General features: G+C 40.6%; 1 protein-coding gene across 2 annotated transcripts in view; it reads right to left on the bottom strand.

Moving 5' to 3' along the window:
- The window catches only part of OSBPL9 (oxysterol binding protein like 9), a 126140-nt gene that overhangs the window by 26515 nt on the left and 79337 nt on the right, over positions 1-20288 (bottom strand). For both annotated transcript variants that reach the window (XM_065408795.1, XM_065408796.1), the window contains exons 6-8: positions 15940-15987; positions 6302-6331; positions 4345-4395 (exon numbers count right to left, since the gene is read on the bottom strand). In XM_065408795.1, the coding sequence (XP_065264867.1) occupies positions 4345-4395; positions 6302-6331; positions 15940-15987 (129 nt within the window). The remainder of the gene's footprint in view (positions 1-4344; positions 4396-6301; positions 6332-15939; positions 15988-20288) is intronic.

Genomic DNA, 20288 nt, shown 5'->3' with positions numbered 1-20288 from the left:
ACTGGCAATTTCTAAATCAAGATTGGATGTTTTTCTAAAAGATCTGCTCTAGGAATTATTTTGGGGGAATTCTATGGCCTGTGCTATACAGGAGATCAGAGAAGATGATAACAGGGCTCCTTTCTGGCCTTGGCCTATGAATCTACAAAAAGAAATTAGCCAGATTTTGCCTCTGTGGCTTTGGAAAGAGAATAATGCTGGAATCTCAAATGTCTATAGACTAGAGAACTAAATGGAAGCATAATAGTGACATCAATAAGCAGTTTCAGGGCTACCAGTTCAGACACAAGGCCATAAACTGGCTTTAAGTAAAGGAGAAGAACATAAGAATGGCCATATCCGTCAAACCAATGCTCCATCTAGTTCAGTAACCTGTCTCTCAACAGCAGACAGTGCCAGATGCTTCCGAGGGAATGCACAGAGAAGGACAATTATTGAGTGATCCCATCCCCTGTCATCCAGTCCCATCTTCTGGCAGGTAGAGGTTTTGGGACACCGGAAGGATGGGGTCGTGTCCCTGACCATCTTGGTTAATAGTCATTAATGGACCTAGCCTCAATATGCAATGCAGTTGACCATTGTACAAAAATCCCAGTGCTATGAACAGACTCATTGCTAACGTTTGCATCAGAAATTAAACCAATTCAAGAAAAGAAGATCTATGTAGCTTTCCAAAGGATTCAGAAGTACTGTGCAGCCACAAACTATATGTACATGTGAAGGGCGTTTAAGATGGTGGAGGCAGGAATTAAAATGGTGAGGGAGGACTTGTAGGGAAATAGGATATTTTCTCTATGTTCAATTAACTTTTCCCAGTTTGTGTATAAAACAAACATTAAAAGAAAACTTACCTCTGAATTATTTATAAAAGTCATAAATGAGTGTAAAAAAAGAGTACATGCTGGCAAAACTCAAAATCTACAGTAATTCTCTCTCTCTCTTTTTTTTTATTAAAGTGAGCACCATCTAGTTCAGGGGTCGGCAACCTTTCAGAAGCGGTGTGCCGAGTCTTCATTTATTCACTCTAATTTAAGGTTTTGCGTGCCAGTAATACATTTTAACGTTTTTAGAAGGTCTCTTTCTATAAGTCTATAATATATAACTAAACTATTGTTGTTATGTAAAGTAAATAAGGTTTTTAAAATTTTTAAGAAGCTTCGTTTAAAATTAAATTAAAATGCAGAGCCTCCCAGACCGGTGTCCAGGACCTGGGCAGTATGAGTGCCACTGAAAATCAGCTAGCGTGCCACCTTCAGCACGCGTGCCATAGGTTGCCTACCCCTGATCTAGTTACTGATGCTAAAGGAAGGACTTGAGGGAACACTGGTCCAATTCAGTAAAGGCAAATACTACATTTGTAAGCTCATTGGGGCACAAACTGTGTTGAACTCTATACCTGTACAGCACTTAGAACAACAGAGCCCCAATCATGATGAGGGTGCTACTACTTCAGGCTTTTCCAGTGCCAAGAAACCACTTACTAGAACAAATGTTTTTATCGGTATCAGTTGAAGATTATAGGCCATATTTGTCCTCCTTCCCCATAACCCACCCTGGTCATGAGAGAGATCTGGAAATTTTATATTTAACAGGGACGAAGAGCCAATTCAGTCAGTTGTGACAGACTTTGAAGAAGGTTGTGTTTCAATGCCCCCTAGGGAGAATCTGCATTAGGAAACATTGCCCATTTTAGCAGCTACAGTGCTGCTGCACTTATGCTATAATTTTCACTGTAAATAGCACAAGCCAGGCTTAGATGTTCATCACGACGTCAGCTAACTCTGAACAGGATTAGATGACATGGTGCTAAATATGCCTGTGCATGGTCTACACTAGACCTAACACCATTGTCAGCAATGGCACAGCTACAGAGGGATGAAAACCAGGTACAAAATTTTGTATGTACTGAACCTATGTGACAATAGCAAACTACCTTAAATTATGCTTTAACAATTTTAGCACTCAATATTTAGTTTTTAAACTTAAGACCAGAAGGGGACATGGAACACTGTTTCTCCAACAGACACCTTAACACTAAGAGCTTACATTTCTTCATAAGGAAACAGGGAAGTCGAGATTTGGACTAAATTTAATCTACAAATAAAATCCCCAAGGAATAGGCTTTTCTAACTCCAGGTTTACTTGGAACAAATTTTACATAGCCTTTGAGACAATAACTATAAATCCAATCTGAACTGTAACAATATTTTTAAATACACAGAAGTTACATAAATTTGATTTTGTAACTTTTAAAATAGTTATTCCATATAAACATGGCAGCTAATGCAATTTTCCCCCCTACCAATTTAACAGTTTTCCTAAAATTAGTTTGACTGTAATTTGTCTGGTTAGCAATTAAGGACATTCTCGCTTTATCTCCTCTAGGACAGAAATAAAAGCTGTTTGTACATTATCCTTGAAAATGATTTGGGGAAAAAAGTTAAGACGACAGTTGAGCATACTGAATTACACATAAATCCTGAACTGACCCTAAATACAGAGGGATCTGATCCTGCGAGGTTCCAAGTGCTCCCAATTACCAATGGCATCAACACATCACAGGATGTACTTGGCACTACAGGATTAAGCCCAGAAGGAGCACTATCTTTGAAAACTTTTTAAAAATAATTTTGATCTAGAATACAGCTAATGCTTTCTTTAAAGTATTCAAGAGCCCCATTACAAGTTGGTGTGCTTAGGTTGCCACGGCCTCAGTCCTGCAAATACTTATGCACATGCTGAACTCTTTGCAGAATAGGGGCCTGAGTATTATATGCCAGCAGCAAGTAAGACAGTAAACTGGACAGTGTTGTAATGAACATAACCTAAATAGAGCAAGTAGGTCCCAAAAAACTACAACTTTAAGAAATTACACTTTAAATACTCAAACGGAATTTAAGAGGCATACCAAACACTTTCCAAAGTGGTGTGGAAAAGCCAGAGTGCATTTCCTGTATTTTATTTTAATATACAGTAATATAATTTTCTACTTCAAAAAGGCCCAATGTGAGGTTGGAAATCAAAAAAATTTTAAATTCCTTATCTGTGTTAATAAAACATTAAGGTCTTGTAAGACCCTTGTTGAATCAGAATTTAGATATTTAAAGGGATTTTTAAAAATACAATCTGATTTTCCCTTTAATCAAATATGCTGTTTTCATTCTTGTCCAACCTGTCTGAAGTGCAAAGTAGAGTGGTCAGTTTCATTTACTTTTATTGCTAATTTCACTTTCTGGGTCTCCCTGTATGACTAATAATATTGCATTAGCCAAACTGAAAGCCCTCTTCACTGTAATACTTTTAATATAGAAGTTGAGTGGCATTTAAAAAGGTTGGATTTTGTAAAACCTATATTTTGGGCCTAAACTACCTGAAAATACCCTTTCAATAAATTAATAGGTTGGGAGGAGGTGTCCTGTTCACTTGTACCCCAAGGCAAGTATGGAGGACAAAGAAAGAGTATCCCAGGTTACATGCAACTCAGAAGCAGGTTCAAAGCAACATCAGTGACAGTCAGTGACCTGGGGCTGCAGCAGGTCACCACACTCTGTTCCTATTGGAAGCAATCCTGGTAGTATTACAGTTATTGTGGTATAACACTCTAGCTATTGATTTTATAATTTATATCGCGTTACTTTGAGTGGATAAACCATCAGGTTCTTCACCAGGGACAGAGAATAAGCTAACACTGGCAGACAAGTAAAAAAACATCATTGCTGCCATCCTGCTTCTTACCAGACATAAAAATCTGAACTCACCACAAGATCATCTTAGTTATACCTCCTTGCTCTGTTGGCTACATTGCCATTATTACTTTTATTAATGCATTCTGAGAATCAACTCAAACAACAGGAAGCAAACTTTATGACATAACAGCCAAGGGTGACTTTTCTTGCTTTATCTACTCAAGGAACCTTAAAAGTGCTCACACTTAGGAAGTGCTTTCTTCTTGCAACATAATAAACTTTACCCACATATCTAAGAACATTTGCAAGTTATTATGAAATGAAACTGTTACATCTAAAAGCTTCAAAACAAATAACAGTTTATAATTTTATAAGTATGACTTATTGTCAAAAAGCACAAAGGCTAGAGTAATGTGGTTTTGACTATGAACTGCACACACATTTATTTCCTACAGAACTCTGTAATACAGTAACAAAAGTTAAAATCAGACAGCACCATGAACCAATTCATCACAAGCATATTTTAAAATATAACCAGAATTGTTTCAAAAGAGTGTTGACTTATATTTTAAGCAAACGTAAAAAAGAGAATACAAGTTTTCACAATTGTGAGAGTACCTTACAATTTGAAGTTCAGAACAGATAGCAGTATACTTACTTTAGCAATCTGCAGCAACACAATGCAGTGTTTTATTGATTCTACCATACTCTAGGAGGAGGAAATAAAACATTTAATATCTTTCTCTCACAAATGCTGTAAAATACAAGCTATTATCAAAAATGTATTGATCATTATGAACATTAACTAAAAGATTTTGGCTAAGAAGTTAAGAAGGGCCACTCATGGTTGGTAGAGCCACAATCTATTGTTCTCCTCTTCCTGTTTACAAAAGAACATGCAAAGAATTGTCAATATGGCATGTTAAAAGAAACCATACAAGCAACATATAACACAACACTAGAGCAAGAGGGAAGGGAAACCAATTTAAAACTTTCATGAGAAACAATTTATGAATAAGCCTCTATGTAAATATCGTACCAATGCAGTTAAACCACCACCACCAAGATATCCCCTACTCCAAAGCCATAACTTAAATTATGGAGACAGAAAAGATTAAGTTAAGAGGGTGAGAGGAGGGAAAAGAGAAAGGAGGAGCAAGTTCTAGATAATGAGCAAATCATGCAAGTTCTGATATTTTTACGGAAATTCTGAGATACAGGAACAGGAGAGGAGCAGACTGTACCAGAGAGGGAGTCAAAGGTGGAAAGCAAGGTGAAAGAAGTGGGTTTGAAGGACTGTGATAAGTTTTCCACACAAAACAGGGCTGTTGTCTCTATTGAAGGGAGCAGCATGTTAAAATGGCAGGAAGGTGAGACGGGGAGGAGATGATGAAAGGAGCAAGGAAGTGGGGAAACAGTAAAGGTTGGCAGTGGGGAGTGATGGGAGAAAGTGTGCAGTATTAAAGTTCAAACGTCAACTTTACTTATAAGCCAGTGAATGGATCTGTGGAGGGGGGATTTTGACATGATCTCAAAGGGGATATGGGGAGGGAGCAGATCACAATTTTAACTGCTGAACTTTGGGTATACTGAACACAGAAGAGTCAGGGAGACTGGGGAAGGGATGAACCAGCGATTCAACAGCAGGGATAGAGAGGGGGACAGATTTTAGAAACTTTAATAGAAACAGAAACATGATTTGGTGAAAGCCTGGATATGATATGAGAAGTGGAAAGGGAGGAAATCAAAGATAACCCCACAGCTTGACAATCAGAGAGGGTGGGAATATTGATAAGGAGACAAGCAGGAAGAGATACCCAGAGAAAGTGGGAAGAGGTTAGGAACAGACAGGTACATTTGAGTGTCAGAAGAGTCACAATGAGAGATCACTATGAATAGTTGAGTTTACCTGAGGTAAGTCCAAGAGGAAAACCGGAGAGATGATAAGGACAGACCCACAGAGAACAACAACAGAACAGGAAGAAGGAAAACAACCTAACAATGGTATCTCTGAATGAAGTGTCAGCAAAGTTGGAGGAAAACCACAAAAGGAACACATGAAAAAGCGCAAGAAAGAAGATCTGGAGAAGTGGGTTCTCAATGGCATGAAAGTTATACAGAGACACCCTTACTGGGCCTTTTTAGAAAAAGACAGAAATACTTGCTAACAAAAAACTAGTGCTGGTCAGACATTTTCTAATGGAATGTTCTTCCATTGGAAAACACTGTTCTTTCAATTAAACCTTTTTTTAATGGACCATTTCAATTTTCTGTTTCTAGGTGATATTTTCTTTTTCGTTTTACTATAAAAATATCAAAGTCAAAATCTGAAACAAACTTTTTAAATGTCCTGAAACAAAAATTTTCAAAATGTTTGTTTTCAGGAAATGTTTAAAAATTTTTCTTCCATTCTGAAATGGAATATAAGGTTTCAAAATTGTGAAACTCCCCATGAAACAAAAAATCTGGTTCCTGCACAGCTGTAAAGCAGCAAATTCTTTTTCTGCTGTCATACTTTTTAGAACTTTAAAGATTTAAACAGGATGAAATACAAGATTTTTCGCTGTAAAGTCTACATATAATAGATGCAAAAGTTAACAACAACAAAAACTTACATTGGTTGTTTCTTTGAGATTTTCAATTTTCTGTGAAAACAAAATAAATATTTTTAATAATGTAGCTAAAACAAGAATTATAGCCCCTAATTGCACCCTTATTACATATTGGACTAGAACACTACAAGTTTTAAATACCCAAAGGATTAAACAAAATATGTTTATGTGTAGACATGTATGAAAAAATGCATATTATTTGTAATGGACAAGAGAAAATCAAATTAAGACTTAAAACAGCAACATGATCAGGTGAGAGCTATCCAAGCACTACACATCCACCATTTACAGTAATTCCTCAGTCTTAATGTTCAGCTGACAAGATTTATTCAATACGTGACATTGAAAATTTTAACCTGAAAGGGCCTTGTTATGTAGCCTACAGGTATAGGGATTGGCTCCAAGTAAAGCATAGGTATAAGGTAAGATATAGGTATAAGTTACAGCTGTAATGCAAGAAAGCCTGTAAGACGATAGCTTAACGCAGTGATATTCAGACCTCAGTGGTTCAGGACCCAAATTAGCGATCAACATTACAGTAACTCCTCGCTTAATGTTGTAGTTATGTTCCTGAAAAATGTGACTTTAAGCGAAACGATGTTAAGCGAATCCAATTTCCCCATAAGAATTAATGTGGGGGGAGGGGGAGGAGAGAGGGTTAAGTTCCAGGAAAAAAATTTTCACCAGACAAAAGACTATATTATATATATGGATACACAGTATAAGTTTTAAACAAACAATTTAATACTGTACACAGCAATGATTGTGAAGCTTAGTTGAGGTAGTGGAGTCAGAGGGTGGAAGAGGGTGGGATATTTCCCAGGGAATGCCTTACTGTTAAATGATGAACTAGAACTCAGCTGAGCCCTCAAGGGTTAACACATTGTTGTTAATGTAGCCTCACACTCTACAAGGCAGCACGAATGGAGGGAGAGGAGACAGCATGGCAGACAAGAGAGTGTGTGTGTGTGTGTGTGTGTGTGTGTGTGTGGTGTGTGTGTGAGAGAGAGAGATGCGCATTTCCCCTTTAAGTACCCTGACCCCACTCTAAGTACACTGCCTTTATCAGGAAGTTGAGATAGCAGCTGCTGCCTGTAAGCTTCCTCTGGGCTGTCCTGAGCCCTGTCGTGTCCCATGCCCTGCTCTATGGAGATAGGGTAAGCAGGTGGCAGGAGCAGGGGGGACGGGGACACCCTGATATTAACCCCCTTCTTCTTCTCCCCCCCCCCCCCCTCCAGCAACCAGGAGGCTCTGGGGAGCAGCTCCAAGGCAGAGGGCAGGAGCAGCACATGGCAGTGGGGGGAGGGACAGCTGAACTGCCCGGCAATTGATAGCCTGCTGGGCAGCTGCTGCACAGGGAACTTAGGGGAGTGGCAAGCTGATAGGGGGGCTGCTGGTCCACCCTGGTTCCAAGCCCCCACCAGCTACGTGCAAAAGGCTGCTCTTTCTGCAAGCAGTGGACAAAGCAGGCTGCTGCCAAACAACGTGATAAGGGAGCATTGCGCATCTTTAAACGAGCATGTTCCCTAACTGATCAGCAACATAATCAAACAACGTTAACCGGGACGACTTTACGTGAGGAGTTACTGCTCAAAAGAGCCACAGGAGTGTGATTCATTGTTTCATTTACTATAGTACTATATATTCATTAGGGCTGTCAATTAATCACCGTTCATTTATGGGAGATAATACTGCCCTCTTCTTATTTACGTCACCTGAAAGTGAGACCAGGCGTTTGCATGACACTGTAGTAGCCGGCATAGCAAGGTAATTGTGTCAGACATGCTAAACATTCGTATACCCCTTCATGCTTTGACTTTTTCATTTTTTATTGTGCAAATATTTGTAATAAATATTTTATCAACTACAATTGGTTAATAACTAAATTACACAGTGTTTTAATACCATGTGCTGCAAAGAGCAGCAGGAGACACATTTAAGAGTCACTTGCGGCTCGCAAGACTCCGATTTTTCCCTTAGCAGCGTCCGTAGGGTCGGCCTGGGCGCCCCCTGGAGTCACGCCTTCATGGCACCCAATACAGGGCCCTGCCGACCCACCACCCCCTCAGTTCCTTCTTGCCGGCTACTCCGACAGAGGGGTAGGAGTGTGGGTATTGGAATAGACATGAACAACACATCTCGAAGAAGAACAGTTACGAGAAGCTGAGTAACCGTTTTTTCTTCTGAGTGCTTGTTCATGTCAATTCCAATCAGGTGACCCACAAGCCCAAGTTCAGGAGGAGCACCGCTCTTCCAAAGGCCACATTGTCTCTGGCTTGATGGGTAATCGCATAGTGCGTGGTGAATGTGTGTATGGAGGACCACGTTGCTGCTCTGCAAATTTCCTGGGTGGGAACCTGCGCCAGGAATGCCGTTGAAGAGGCCTGAGCCCTGGTGGAGTGCACAGTGATCGAAGGAGTGGGTACCTTTGCCAAGTTGTAGCACTCCCGAATGCATGACGTGATCCATGATGAGATACGTTGAGGGGAGACAGGAAGATCTTTCATTCTGTCCGCCACTGCCACGAATAACTGGATGGACCTTCAGAACAGTTTTGTTCTCTCAATGTAGAACTCTGCGGACATCCAATGAGTGAAGCCTTTGCTCCCTGGTGCTGGAGTGCGACTTAGGGTAGAATACAGGGAGGAAGATGTTCTGGTTGATGTGAAATTGGGAGACAGCCTTCGGGAGAAAAGCCAGGTGAGGCCTGAGCTGAACCTTGTCCTTATAGAATACAGTGTAAGGGAGCTCTGATGTTAGGCCCTGAGCTCAGACACCCTCCTAGCCGAGGGTATCACTACCAGAAACGCCACCTTGTAAAAGAGAGAGCAGGGAGCATGTCGCCAAGGGCTCAAATGGCGGCCCCGTAAGTCTGGATAGGACCAAATTGAGGTCCCAAGCCGGGACAGGCTGTCGGACCTGCGGGTATAGCCTGTTGAAACCTTTAAGGAAACGGCTGACCAACGGGTTGGCAAAGACCAAGTGTCCCTCTGTGCCTGGATGGAAGACGGAGATGGCAGCCAAGTGCACCCTTATTGATGACATCGACAGTTCCTGTTGCTTCAGGTGGAGAAGATAGTCCAGTATTAGTGGCACCAAGGCGAGCATCGGAGATGAATGGTGCTGCGCCAACAAGATTGAAAATCTCTTCCACTTGGCAAAGTAGGTAGTTCTCCTAGAGGGTTTCCTGCTGCCAAGGAGAACTTGTCTAACTTGATCAGAGCAAAAAAGCTCCACTGGGTTCAGCCATGGAGCTTCCACGCCGTGAGGTGGAGCGACTCAAGGTTCAGATGTTGGAGACAACCGTGATCCTCCGTTATTAAATCCAGGAAGAGCAGCAAGGTAACTAGGGCTTCCACGGACATTTCCAGGAGTCATGTGTACCAGTGTTAGTGGGGCCAGGCTAGAGCTTTCAATATCACCAAAGCTCGCTCCCTCCGAAGCTTGAGGAGCACCGTGTGAATGAGAGGCACAGGCGGGAATGTGTATAGGAGACGGCCTCCCCATGGGAGGAGGAACGTGTCTGCGATGGAGCCCGGGCTGTGACTCAGGAAGGAGCAGAACTGCTGACACTTCCTGTTGCGTCACGTAGCGAACAGATCTATCTGGGGAAAGCCCCACTGATGGAAAATTGAGTTTACTACGTCCGGGAAAAGGGACCACTCGTGGCTGTGAAATGACCTGCCGAGACGGTCCGCCAACTCGTTCTGTACTCCAGGGAGGTACGATGCTTGCAGGTGTATCGAGTGCTCTACACAGAAATCCCACAGCATGAGGGCTTCCTGGCATGGGAGAGGAACGTGCACCCCCGTTTGTTGATATAAAACATCGCCATGGTGTTGTCTGTCATGACTGATACTTACCTCCCTGCTAGGTGGGCTTTGAAAGTCTGGCATGCCAGGTACATTTCACTCAGCTCTCTGACATTGATGTGTAGAGCGAGATCCGCCTGAAACCAGATGCCTTGTGTTTGGAGGTCTCCCAAATGTGCCCCCCAGCCCAAGTCTGACGTGTCTGTCACTAACGAGAGGGATGGCTGAGGGCTGGTGAAGGGTACACCCCTGCACATACTACCTGTGGGTCGAGCCACCACAGGAGGGAGTCAAGTACCCCTTTTACATTACACTCCCACACCTCCCCCGCTGTCCCTCCACACACACAGTAGAATCTGTTATATTTTAAGAATATAAAGACAGAAGGTACTGTTTATTAGGACACCCCTCTTCTTAGTCCCTAAAAAGAGGCTATAGTAAGGACATTAATTCCATTCCTTAGGATCATATGAATAAATACCCTTACTTGTCTAAGACTGTGTCTACATTGCCACTTTCAGCGCTAAAACTTTAGTCATTCAGGAGCATTAAAAAACACCCCCCTCAGCGACAAAAGTTTTTGCGCTGAAAAGCACCCGTATAGACTGCGCTTTATCGCTGGGAGCCAGGCTCCCAGCGATAAAGCTACCACCCTTCATTTGGGGTTGGTTTTTATTTATTTATTTTTATTATCGTTGGGAGACCTCTCCCCCGGCAATAAAGCGTGTCTACACTGCCCATGTCACAGCGCAGCCGCGGCCGCGCTGTAACATGAGCAGTGTAGACATACCCTAAGTCTGAAACTCTAAAGAGGAAAAGATAGACCTTAGGGTAAGAGACAAAAAAAGTTCTCAAGACTTGTTTTTAAGATGTTATCTATTTTTAACCAGACAACATGATATTGTAGCTTCAACTGTTTTGTAACCCAAAATAATGGTAATTTGTAATCTCTTCAGACCATTCCTATTTGCCATAAATCCCTACCAAAAGGTCAATTAGAAAAAAAAAATATTTACGTCTATAGCATAGCAGTAAAATCACAATTCACCAACAGAAGGAAAGGCTTTGGGGACAGAACCTACAATAGCTGAAACTAAAATGAAGAGGCAACTGCCATTTCAGGGTTCAGTTACAGTAGCTACTTGTAAGAACTGGTACATTACTGGTTAACCTGAAGAAACAGACAAAATTAGTTAAAGATGCCTTCCAGAATAATTATTTTCAGACTCTCCATTAAATTAACAATTAGGAGGATATATTTAAATTAGGGTTGTCAAGCGATTAATCAAAACTTAATTGCGAGTAATCACGCGATTAAAAAATAATCACAATTAATCGTGATTAATCATACTGTTAGACAATAATAGAGTACCATTTATTGAAACATTATTGGACGTTTTCTACATTTTGAAATATATCGATTTCAATTACAACACAGAGTACAAAGTGCCCAGTGTTCATTTTATATTTATTTTTATTACAAGTATTTGCACTGTAAAAAAACAAAAAACAGTATTTTTCAATTCACCTAATACAAGTACAGTAGTGCAATCTCTATCATGAAAGTTGAAGGTACAAATGTAAAATTATGTAAAAAAAAACCCCTGCATTCAAAAATAAAACAATGTACAATTTTAGAGCCTTCAAGTCCACTCAGTCCTACTTCTTGTTCAGCCAATCACTCAGACAAACAAAACAATTTACATTTGCAAGAGATAATGCTGCCCGCTTCTTGTTTACAATGTGACCTGAAAGAAAGAACAGGCATTCTCATGGCACTGTTGTAGCCGGTGTCGCAAGATATTTATGTGCCAAATGTGCTAAAGATTGATATGTCCCTTCATGTTTCAATCACCATTCCAGGTGATATGCGTCCATGATGATGACAGGTTCCACTCGATAACAATCCAAAGCAGTGCAGACCGACATGTTCATATTCATTATCTGAATCAGATGCCACCAGTAGAAGGCTGATTTTCTTTTTTGGTACTTCAGGTTCTGTAGTTTCCGCATTGGAGTGTTGCTCTTTTAAGACTTCTGAAAGCATGCTCCACACCTCGTCCCTCTCAGATTGTGGAAGGCACTTCAGATTCTTAAACCTTGGGTCGAGTGCTGTAGCTATCTTTAGAAATCTCACATTGGTACCTTCTTTGCGTTTTGTCAAATCTGCAGTGAAAGTGTTCTTAAAATGAACAACGTGTGCAGGGTCATCATCCGAGACTGCTATAACATGAAATATATGGCAGAATGTGGGTAAAACAGAGCAGGAGACATACAATTCTCCCCCAAAGAGTTCAGTCACAAATTTAAATTAACGCAATTTTTTTTTTTAAACAAATGTCATCAGCATAGAAACAAGTCCTATGGAATGGTGACCGAAGCATGAAGGGGCATACAAATATTTAGCATATCTGGCACGTAAATACCTTGCAATGTCAGCTACAAAAGTGTCATGCAAATGCCTGTTCTCACTTTCTGGTGACATTGTAAATAAGAAGAGGACAGCATTATCTCCTGTAAATGTAAACAAACTTGTTTGTTTTAGCAATTGGCTGAACAAGAAGAAGTAGGACCAAGTGGACTTGTAGGGTCTGAAGTTTTACATCTGTAAGTTGCACTTTCATGACAAAGATTGCACTACAGTACTTGTATGAGGTGAACTGAAAATACTAGTTTTTGTTTACAAATATTTGCACTGTAAAAATGATAATCAAAAATAATATACATTGATTTCAGTTACAACACAGAATACAATATATATGAAAATGTAGAAAAACATCCAAAACATTTAATAAATTTCAATTGGTATTCTAACTGTGATTAAAACTGAGATTAATCATGATTAATTTTTTTAATTGTGATTAATTTTTTTTGAGTTAATCGCGTGAGTTAACTGCGATTAATTGACAGCCCTAATTTAAATGTACACCTTGCATCCACTCTTCAATAGGTGAATAAGTCAAGTGTTGCTAGATATTGTGGATTATTGAAGAACTAAAGCAGAATTGTGCCCTAGGGTGAAATCCTGACCCTTGTGACTTAACTAGGACAGGATTTCACCACTAGTTTCTAAATGACAATGCTTTAATTTATATTAACAGATATGTTTCATGTGTAAAATGGGGTAACGATGCATACTGACCTATTTAAAGCACTTTTAAGATCTATGGATGAAGAATGCTGTGTAAAAGCGAGACATTATTTAAAATGCAAACATTCTTCAGTATCACTGTATACAATAATAAATGTTTTCTGAACTATTTAACAAATATTCCTTAACTTTTATTTTACTTTCTTTAAAATGTAGGTTTCATAATTTAAATAACAGTATTTTGTAATATCTAACGTTATATAATACTCTATATACAGTATCTGTCAGGTCTCCAAATGGTTATTAAGGTAGGCTGCTTAATGTCTTAAGAAACAATGATCATCTGCCACCTATTTGTAAAAGCACCCTAGCTACTACCTATCATATTATCAAGAAGTGGTTGCCTGGCAGCACCGGAAACAGACTTTTTCCACCTGAAAAAACAGGTTGTGCTCAATTGTTTAGGTGGTCATTATTTCCTGGCTCTTTGCAATACTAAACAATGCTTGAAACAAAGCTCAAAGCTAATTAGTTCTGGTTCACATTTCCAATCCTGCCCTGCATGTAAACACCGAATTGAGTTTCAAAAGAAATTACAGGATACTAGAAAAAGCCTGACTTTGGTCTGCTGGAACACAGCAGCTAACTTGAGTTCAAACAGTTCATCTTGAAACACTTTCACTCTGCTTTGATTCCAACTGAAAAGAAAACCTGTCTTCTGATGGCCCATTTAAATTTATGAATCGTACTACAAAACACGGAAAGAAAAAAACAAACAGGCTTTCTGCTAGAATTTTTAATGAAGACCTAGTGGGAAAGAAAGTGTAGAAATGGATTTCCAGCTGCATAAACTTTCCCTCAAACCATATCTCCGTGGAACAACTGCTTAACCAAAGTATAGTGAAAAGCTTAATCCTTATCTAAGGAAACAGAAGCATTAAGCTGCTGCCGCCAAAGAATTCCTTACCTGTTTTAGCCCAAAGGGACAGGAAGGTTCAATATTTTAAAAAGTGATGCTTTTTGTTTGTTTTAAATGGGGAAGAAGTGGAATCTGTAGTAAAAACATTATTGATACAACATTTAAAAAAAAAAAAACTTTGAAATCAAATCTTCCTGTTCTACTGATGTATGCCTTGCTCAGATTAAATATGAAAATGCATCCTCTATCTGTAACACAATCCTTGAAGAAGCCTCCAAGGATTAAAAGTGACTCAAGTGCTTCTTACTGTCGCAGGGAAGGCTAATGTATTTCCTGAGCTGCATGAGCGCAGCTGGACAGAGGTAAAAATTGAGGGAATAATTTTCTAGTTAAACAAATAAACAAAAAAATCAGTTCTGTTCTTGCAGTTGCTTGTTCAGAGACTAGTCAAGCAGGTTTGAACTGAGCAACAAACACATTTTAAAATCTGTACATGCCGCCAAGAATAAGTGGACACAAAGATCAACGCATAAAATTGCTAATCTGCCATTATGACCATCAGACATGAAGGGGAACAAATACAAAGTCACATCCTTTACATAATACAGTATTATGTGAGGAAGCATCAAAGTGTACTCAAACAATAATACTGAAAGGAATAAGCTTTGCTTTTAAACACAAGGGAAAACTGGGAGAAATAGGTACAAAATACACAAAAATTCCCAAATCCAACTATTTTAACATTACCGTGACAGTGCAACAGTTATTATAATTGAGCAATAGCTTTAATTTTAATTCCCTATTTCCAGGTATTAAAGCTCACAAGCTAATTTTTTTGTTTCGTAACATTCTTTCCCTTCCCCCTCTCCCAAGAAAAAGTCTTTGATAAAACATTTGTCTTTCTTAAAAATAGCAATTTGAGACATTTTGACCTACTGCCATGCTCCCAAAAATGACACTGGACGGGAGCAAGTATATACACATCAGCTTTTGAAGTGAGCTACAGCCTGGCTGAAAGTTTCAAGTTTTGTACTCTCTGGATGACACATTGCATTCTGGAGCATACAGCCCCAAAGCATGTGAATATGTTATAGACTGCACATTTACACAACCCTCCCTGACCAAAAAATCCTTTTGTTGGGTGTTGGGTAGAAATAGAAAGGGGAAAGAGAAATAAGTGGAAGACAACCAGAAAGGATATACTCAGAGTGATCAAATGTAAGACTGGCAAGTCAGACTAAGTCTTCTCTCAGCCTATGGAGAGCTCCAAATATGTGCAGGGCTGAGCTCCAAATATGTGCACTGCTTTAAAAAAAAAAAAAAAAAACGAACAAAAAACAGTGTGCTCCTTATATGCTTTTCCACTATGCTTGTTCAACCTATGACTTTCAAACATTGATGAATGAACCAAAATTTGGTTATTTTATACCAAAATTTCTTCAAATACGTCAATGACAGTTGTGCCGGAGGAGATTTGGGAGTTTTAAAATTATGCTGTGTTGTCCACACATCTAAAAAGGTATTAGAACCATTTCTTAAAAGAATGAAACTTTGTTTTAAAGCTTTAAAGGTGATATCCCAATGTTATAAAAATCTCATCCTATTATATAAAGTTATATTCCCCCAATTATTCACAATATGTAACTCCTGTAAAAAGTTACAAACAAGACAGATCAAGAATTTATTTTATCAACTGTAGATTAAAATCAGACTTAAAACATGATTCACAATTATATGAGATTAATGAAAACGGAAATAAAATCATCAAAAATGTCAAAAAGAAAGGCCTAAATAGCTATATAAGATAAAGTGTACTTGCTTTTCTCTGTTCATCATCTATGCAGTGCTGAAGCTTCTCATCAAATAGCTAAAAGAAAACACATTTGTGAAAATACTGCAAGTGTGGTTTTTCATACGTCAAACAAGCTGAAACTACAAACAAAACACAGTTATTAACCTTCCGTAACTGTTGTTCTTTGAGAGGTGGTGCTCATATTCATTCCAGTATAGGTGTGTGCATGCCGTGCGCACCACCAGCGTAAAGTTTTCCTCAGTGGTATCTGTCACGTCAGCTCTGGTGCCTCTGGAGTTGCGCCCTCATAGTGCCAGTATATAAAATCCTACCATCCCGCTGCCCCCTCAGCTTCTTCTTGCTGGCTAACTCCTGCAGAGGGGCCGGAGGGTTGGTTTTTGAAATGGACACAAGCAACACATCTCAAAGAACAGCAGTTACAGGAGAAAAAAAAATTTTTTTCTTCGAGCGCTTGCTCATGTCCATTCCAATGTAGGTGACTCTCAAGCAGACGTAGGAGGAAGGTTCGGAGTTCAATGACAAGCAGACTGTAGAACCACTCTGCCAAATCTGGCCCACTGAGTGACGGCATAATGCGTTGCAAAAGTGTGGACCAAAGACTACGTTGCCACTCTACAGATACCGTGGATGGGAACTGTGACACTGCACTCCATATGTTTTATGGAAATATGCTTATGAGTGTAAATATGATGCAAATGAAATATGCTTTCTGCAAAAAGAACAGGAGTACTTGTGGCACCTTAGAGACTAACAAATTTATCTGAGCATAAGCTTTCGTGGGCTACAGCCCACTTCTTCGGATGCATAGAATGGAACATATATTGAGGAGATATACACACACACACACACACACACACACACACACACACACAGAGCATGAAAAGGTGGGAGTTGTCTTACCAACTCTAAGAGAAAAAACTTTTCAAGTGATAATCAAGATAGCCCAGTACAGACAGTTTGATAAGAAGTGTGAGAATACTTACATGGGGAGATAGATGTCCTCAGAAGTGGGCTGTAGCCACGAAAGCTTATGCTCAAATAAATTTGTTAGGCCTTGGCTACACTCGCGGATTCACAGCGCTGCCGCGGCAGCGCTGTGAAGCGCGAGTGTAGTCGCGCCGCCAGCGCTGCGAGAGCTCTCTCGCAGCGCTGCAGGCGCTGATTACACTGGCGGTTTACAGCGCTGCACTCGCTGCGCTCAGGGGGGGTGTTTTTTCACACCCCTGAGCGCAGCAAGTGCAGCGCTGTGAATTGCCAGTGTAGCCAAGGCCTAAGTCTCTAAGGTGCCACAAGTACTCCTGTTCTTGTTCCATTCTATGCATCCGAAGAAGTGGGCTGTAGCCCATGAAAGCTTATGCTCAAATAAATTTGTTAGTCTCTAAGGTGCCACAAGTACTCCTGTTCTTTTTGCCGATACAGACTAACACAGCTGCTACTCTGAAACCTGTCTTTACGCAAAAGGTCTCTTGTAAGGTATCACAACAAAGGTTATAAACCACTGAATATATTCCTTCTATTTGTATGCATGTATCATTCTTGTATCTGAAGCTAGAAATATGAAGTATAATTCTGAGGTAATAATTATGCAAAGTGTGGGCCATTAATGGTGGTTTAGAATCTTGATGGCTCCCACTGACTAGGACAATTGGTTGTAAATGGTTTATTTACCTGCAAGCCTTCCTGTGTACGTGTGGGCCAACCCAGGAAGAATGGAGACTAGGGGTCTTACAGTGACATGTAACCATGTCACCTGATAATGAAATCCATCTTAAATCTGGTACTTTTCCATTTAGAAGGAGGGGTGGGGACCCAGAGACACAAAAGATTCCTACCTTGTGCCAAAACTGTAAAAGGGGGTGGAGCAGGACAAAAGTGGCTACAGTCATGAGAAAACCCCTGCTTACCACCTGAGATGTCTGCTGGAATGAACAAGAACTGTACCGGGGAAAGGATTGGGTCCAAACTAGGAAGGAGTCTAGTCTGTGAAAGAAGCTTATTGGAACATCTTTAAGGGTGAGATATTATCTGTAATCAATTTCTTAATGTATTAGGCTAAGACTTGCATGTTTTTGCTTTATTTTGCTTGGTGACTTACTTTGTTCTGTCTAAAGAACAGGAGTACTTGTGGCACCTTAGAGACTAACAAATTTATCTGAGCATAAGCTTTCGTGGGCTACAGCCCACTTCTTCGGATGCATAGAATGGAACATATATTGAGGACACACACACACACACACACACACACACACACACACACACACACACACACACACACACACACACACACACACACCATGAAAAGGTGGGAGTAATCTTACCAACTCAGAGGCCAATTAAGTAAGAGAAAAAAACTTTTGAAGTGATGATCAAGATAGCCCAGTACAGACAGTTCGATAAGAAGTGTGAGAATACTTACAAGGGGAGATAGATTCAATGTTTGTAATGGCTCAGCCATTCCCAGTCCCTATTCAAGCCTAAGTTGACTGTATCTAGTTTGCATATCAATTCCAGCTCAGCAGTTTCTCATTGGAGTCTGTTTTTGAAGCTTTTCTGTTGCAAAATTGCCACCCGCAGGTCTGTCATTGAATGACCAGACAGATTAAAGAGTTCTCCTACTGGTTTTAGAGTGTTATGATTCCTGATGTCAGATTTGTGTCCATTAATTCTTTTGCGTAGAGACTGTCCGGTTTGGCCAATGTACATGGCAGAGGGGCATTGCTGGCACATGATGGCATATATCACATTGGTAGATGTGCAGGTGAACGAGCCCCTGATGGTATGGCTGATGTGATTAGGTCCTATGATGATGTCACTTGAATAGATATGTGGACAGAGTTGGCATCGGGCTTTGTTACAAGGATAGGTTCCTGGGTTAGTGTTTTTGTTCAGTGATGTGTGGTTGCTGGTGAGTATTTGCTTCAGGTTGGGGGGTTGTCTGTAAGCGAGGACAGGTCTGTCTCCCAAAATCTGTGAGAGTGAGGGATCATCTTTCTGTTCTATTACTTGAAACCACTTAAATTATACTTTTTATATTTAATAAATATCACTTTTTTTATTAATAAACCCAGAGTATGTGATTAATAGCTGGGGGGCGAACAGCTGTGCATATCTATTAGTGTTATAGAGGGTGGACAATTTATTAAATTTACCCTGTATAAGCTTTATACAGAGTAAAACAGATTTATTTGGGGTTTGGATCCCATTGGGAAATGGGTGTTTGGGTGCTGGAGATAACTGAAAACAGCTCAGCAGGTTACCCAAGTCTGCAGCTTTGGGGGCGTGGACCAGACCCTGGGTCTGTGTTGCAGCAGGCTAGTGTGTCTGGCTCAACAAGACAGGGGTCTGGAAGTCCCAAGCTGACAAGGAAAATGGGTTCAGAGGTAATTTCAACGTATCAGGTGAAAGTCCCAAGGGGATCTCTGTGACCGAACCCATCACAGGAACCTCTGTCACGAATGCGGCTGAATGAGAGTGCACCTGGACCTTGTTCTTGAAGAAGACGGTGTATGGGGGTTCTGAAATAAAGGCCCTAATATCCAAGATCCTCGGTGACTGGAGACATTGATGGCTGTGGTTTCAAGAGTGGGACACCTGCACATACAGTCTCTGGATCCAGCCACCATAGGAGGGTGATGATCACTGAAGGGGGAAGTGTGACTACCATGTCCAAGCAGTCCCGGCCTGGTCGGTACACTGATGCTAGCCAGGCCTAAAGAGGTCCGAGTCGCAATCTTGCGTGTTTCACCATATCAGCACATGAAGGAAGGCTCTTCAATGAACTCTATCCTTTGGACAGGGAAGAGCATTTATTTCTGCATGTTTATCAACAGGCCCTAATTTCTGGAAGGTTGACAGTATTAGCTGTATGTCTGCCTCCACGTAGGCCACGATCTGATCTCTGATCAGCCAGGCGTCAAGGTAAGGATATACAGTACCTGAATGTTTTGTTTCCTTAGGAAAGCCAAGACAACTGCCATGCACTTTGTGAAAACCTGAGGGGCTGCTGATAGGCTGAATGGAAGTACAGCGAATTGGTAACGTACCTGGTTCACAACAAATTAGAAGAATCTTCTGTGACCTTGGAAGACTGAAATAGGAGAGTGGTGTACCAGTCTCCTGGATCCACAGAAGGGATGTCCACAGAAGGGATAATGGAAGCCAAGGAGACCATGCAGAACTTCAGCTTCTTCATGGAACTGCTGAGGTTTTGCAGGTCCAGGATGGGTTTGAGACTGCCGTCGGCCTTCAGGATTAGGAAATAACAGGAGTAAAACGCCCTGCCCTTAGCTCCAAAGGAACCTCCTCTACTGCTCCCACTTGCAGAAGCATTCGCACTTCCTGGATTAGAAGTTGCT

Source organism: Emys orbicularis, chromosome 8, assembly GCF_028017835.1.
Source record: "Emys orbicularis isolate rEmyOrb1 chromosome 8, rEmyOrb1.hap1, whole genome shotgun sequence".
NCBI lineage: Eukaryota > Metazoa > Chordata > Testudines > Emydidae > Emys > Emys orbicularis.
Note: the sequence above shows the minus strand (reverse complement) of the source record. Positions and strands in the feature narration are given on the sequence as shown.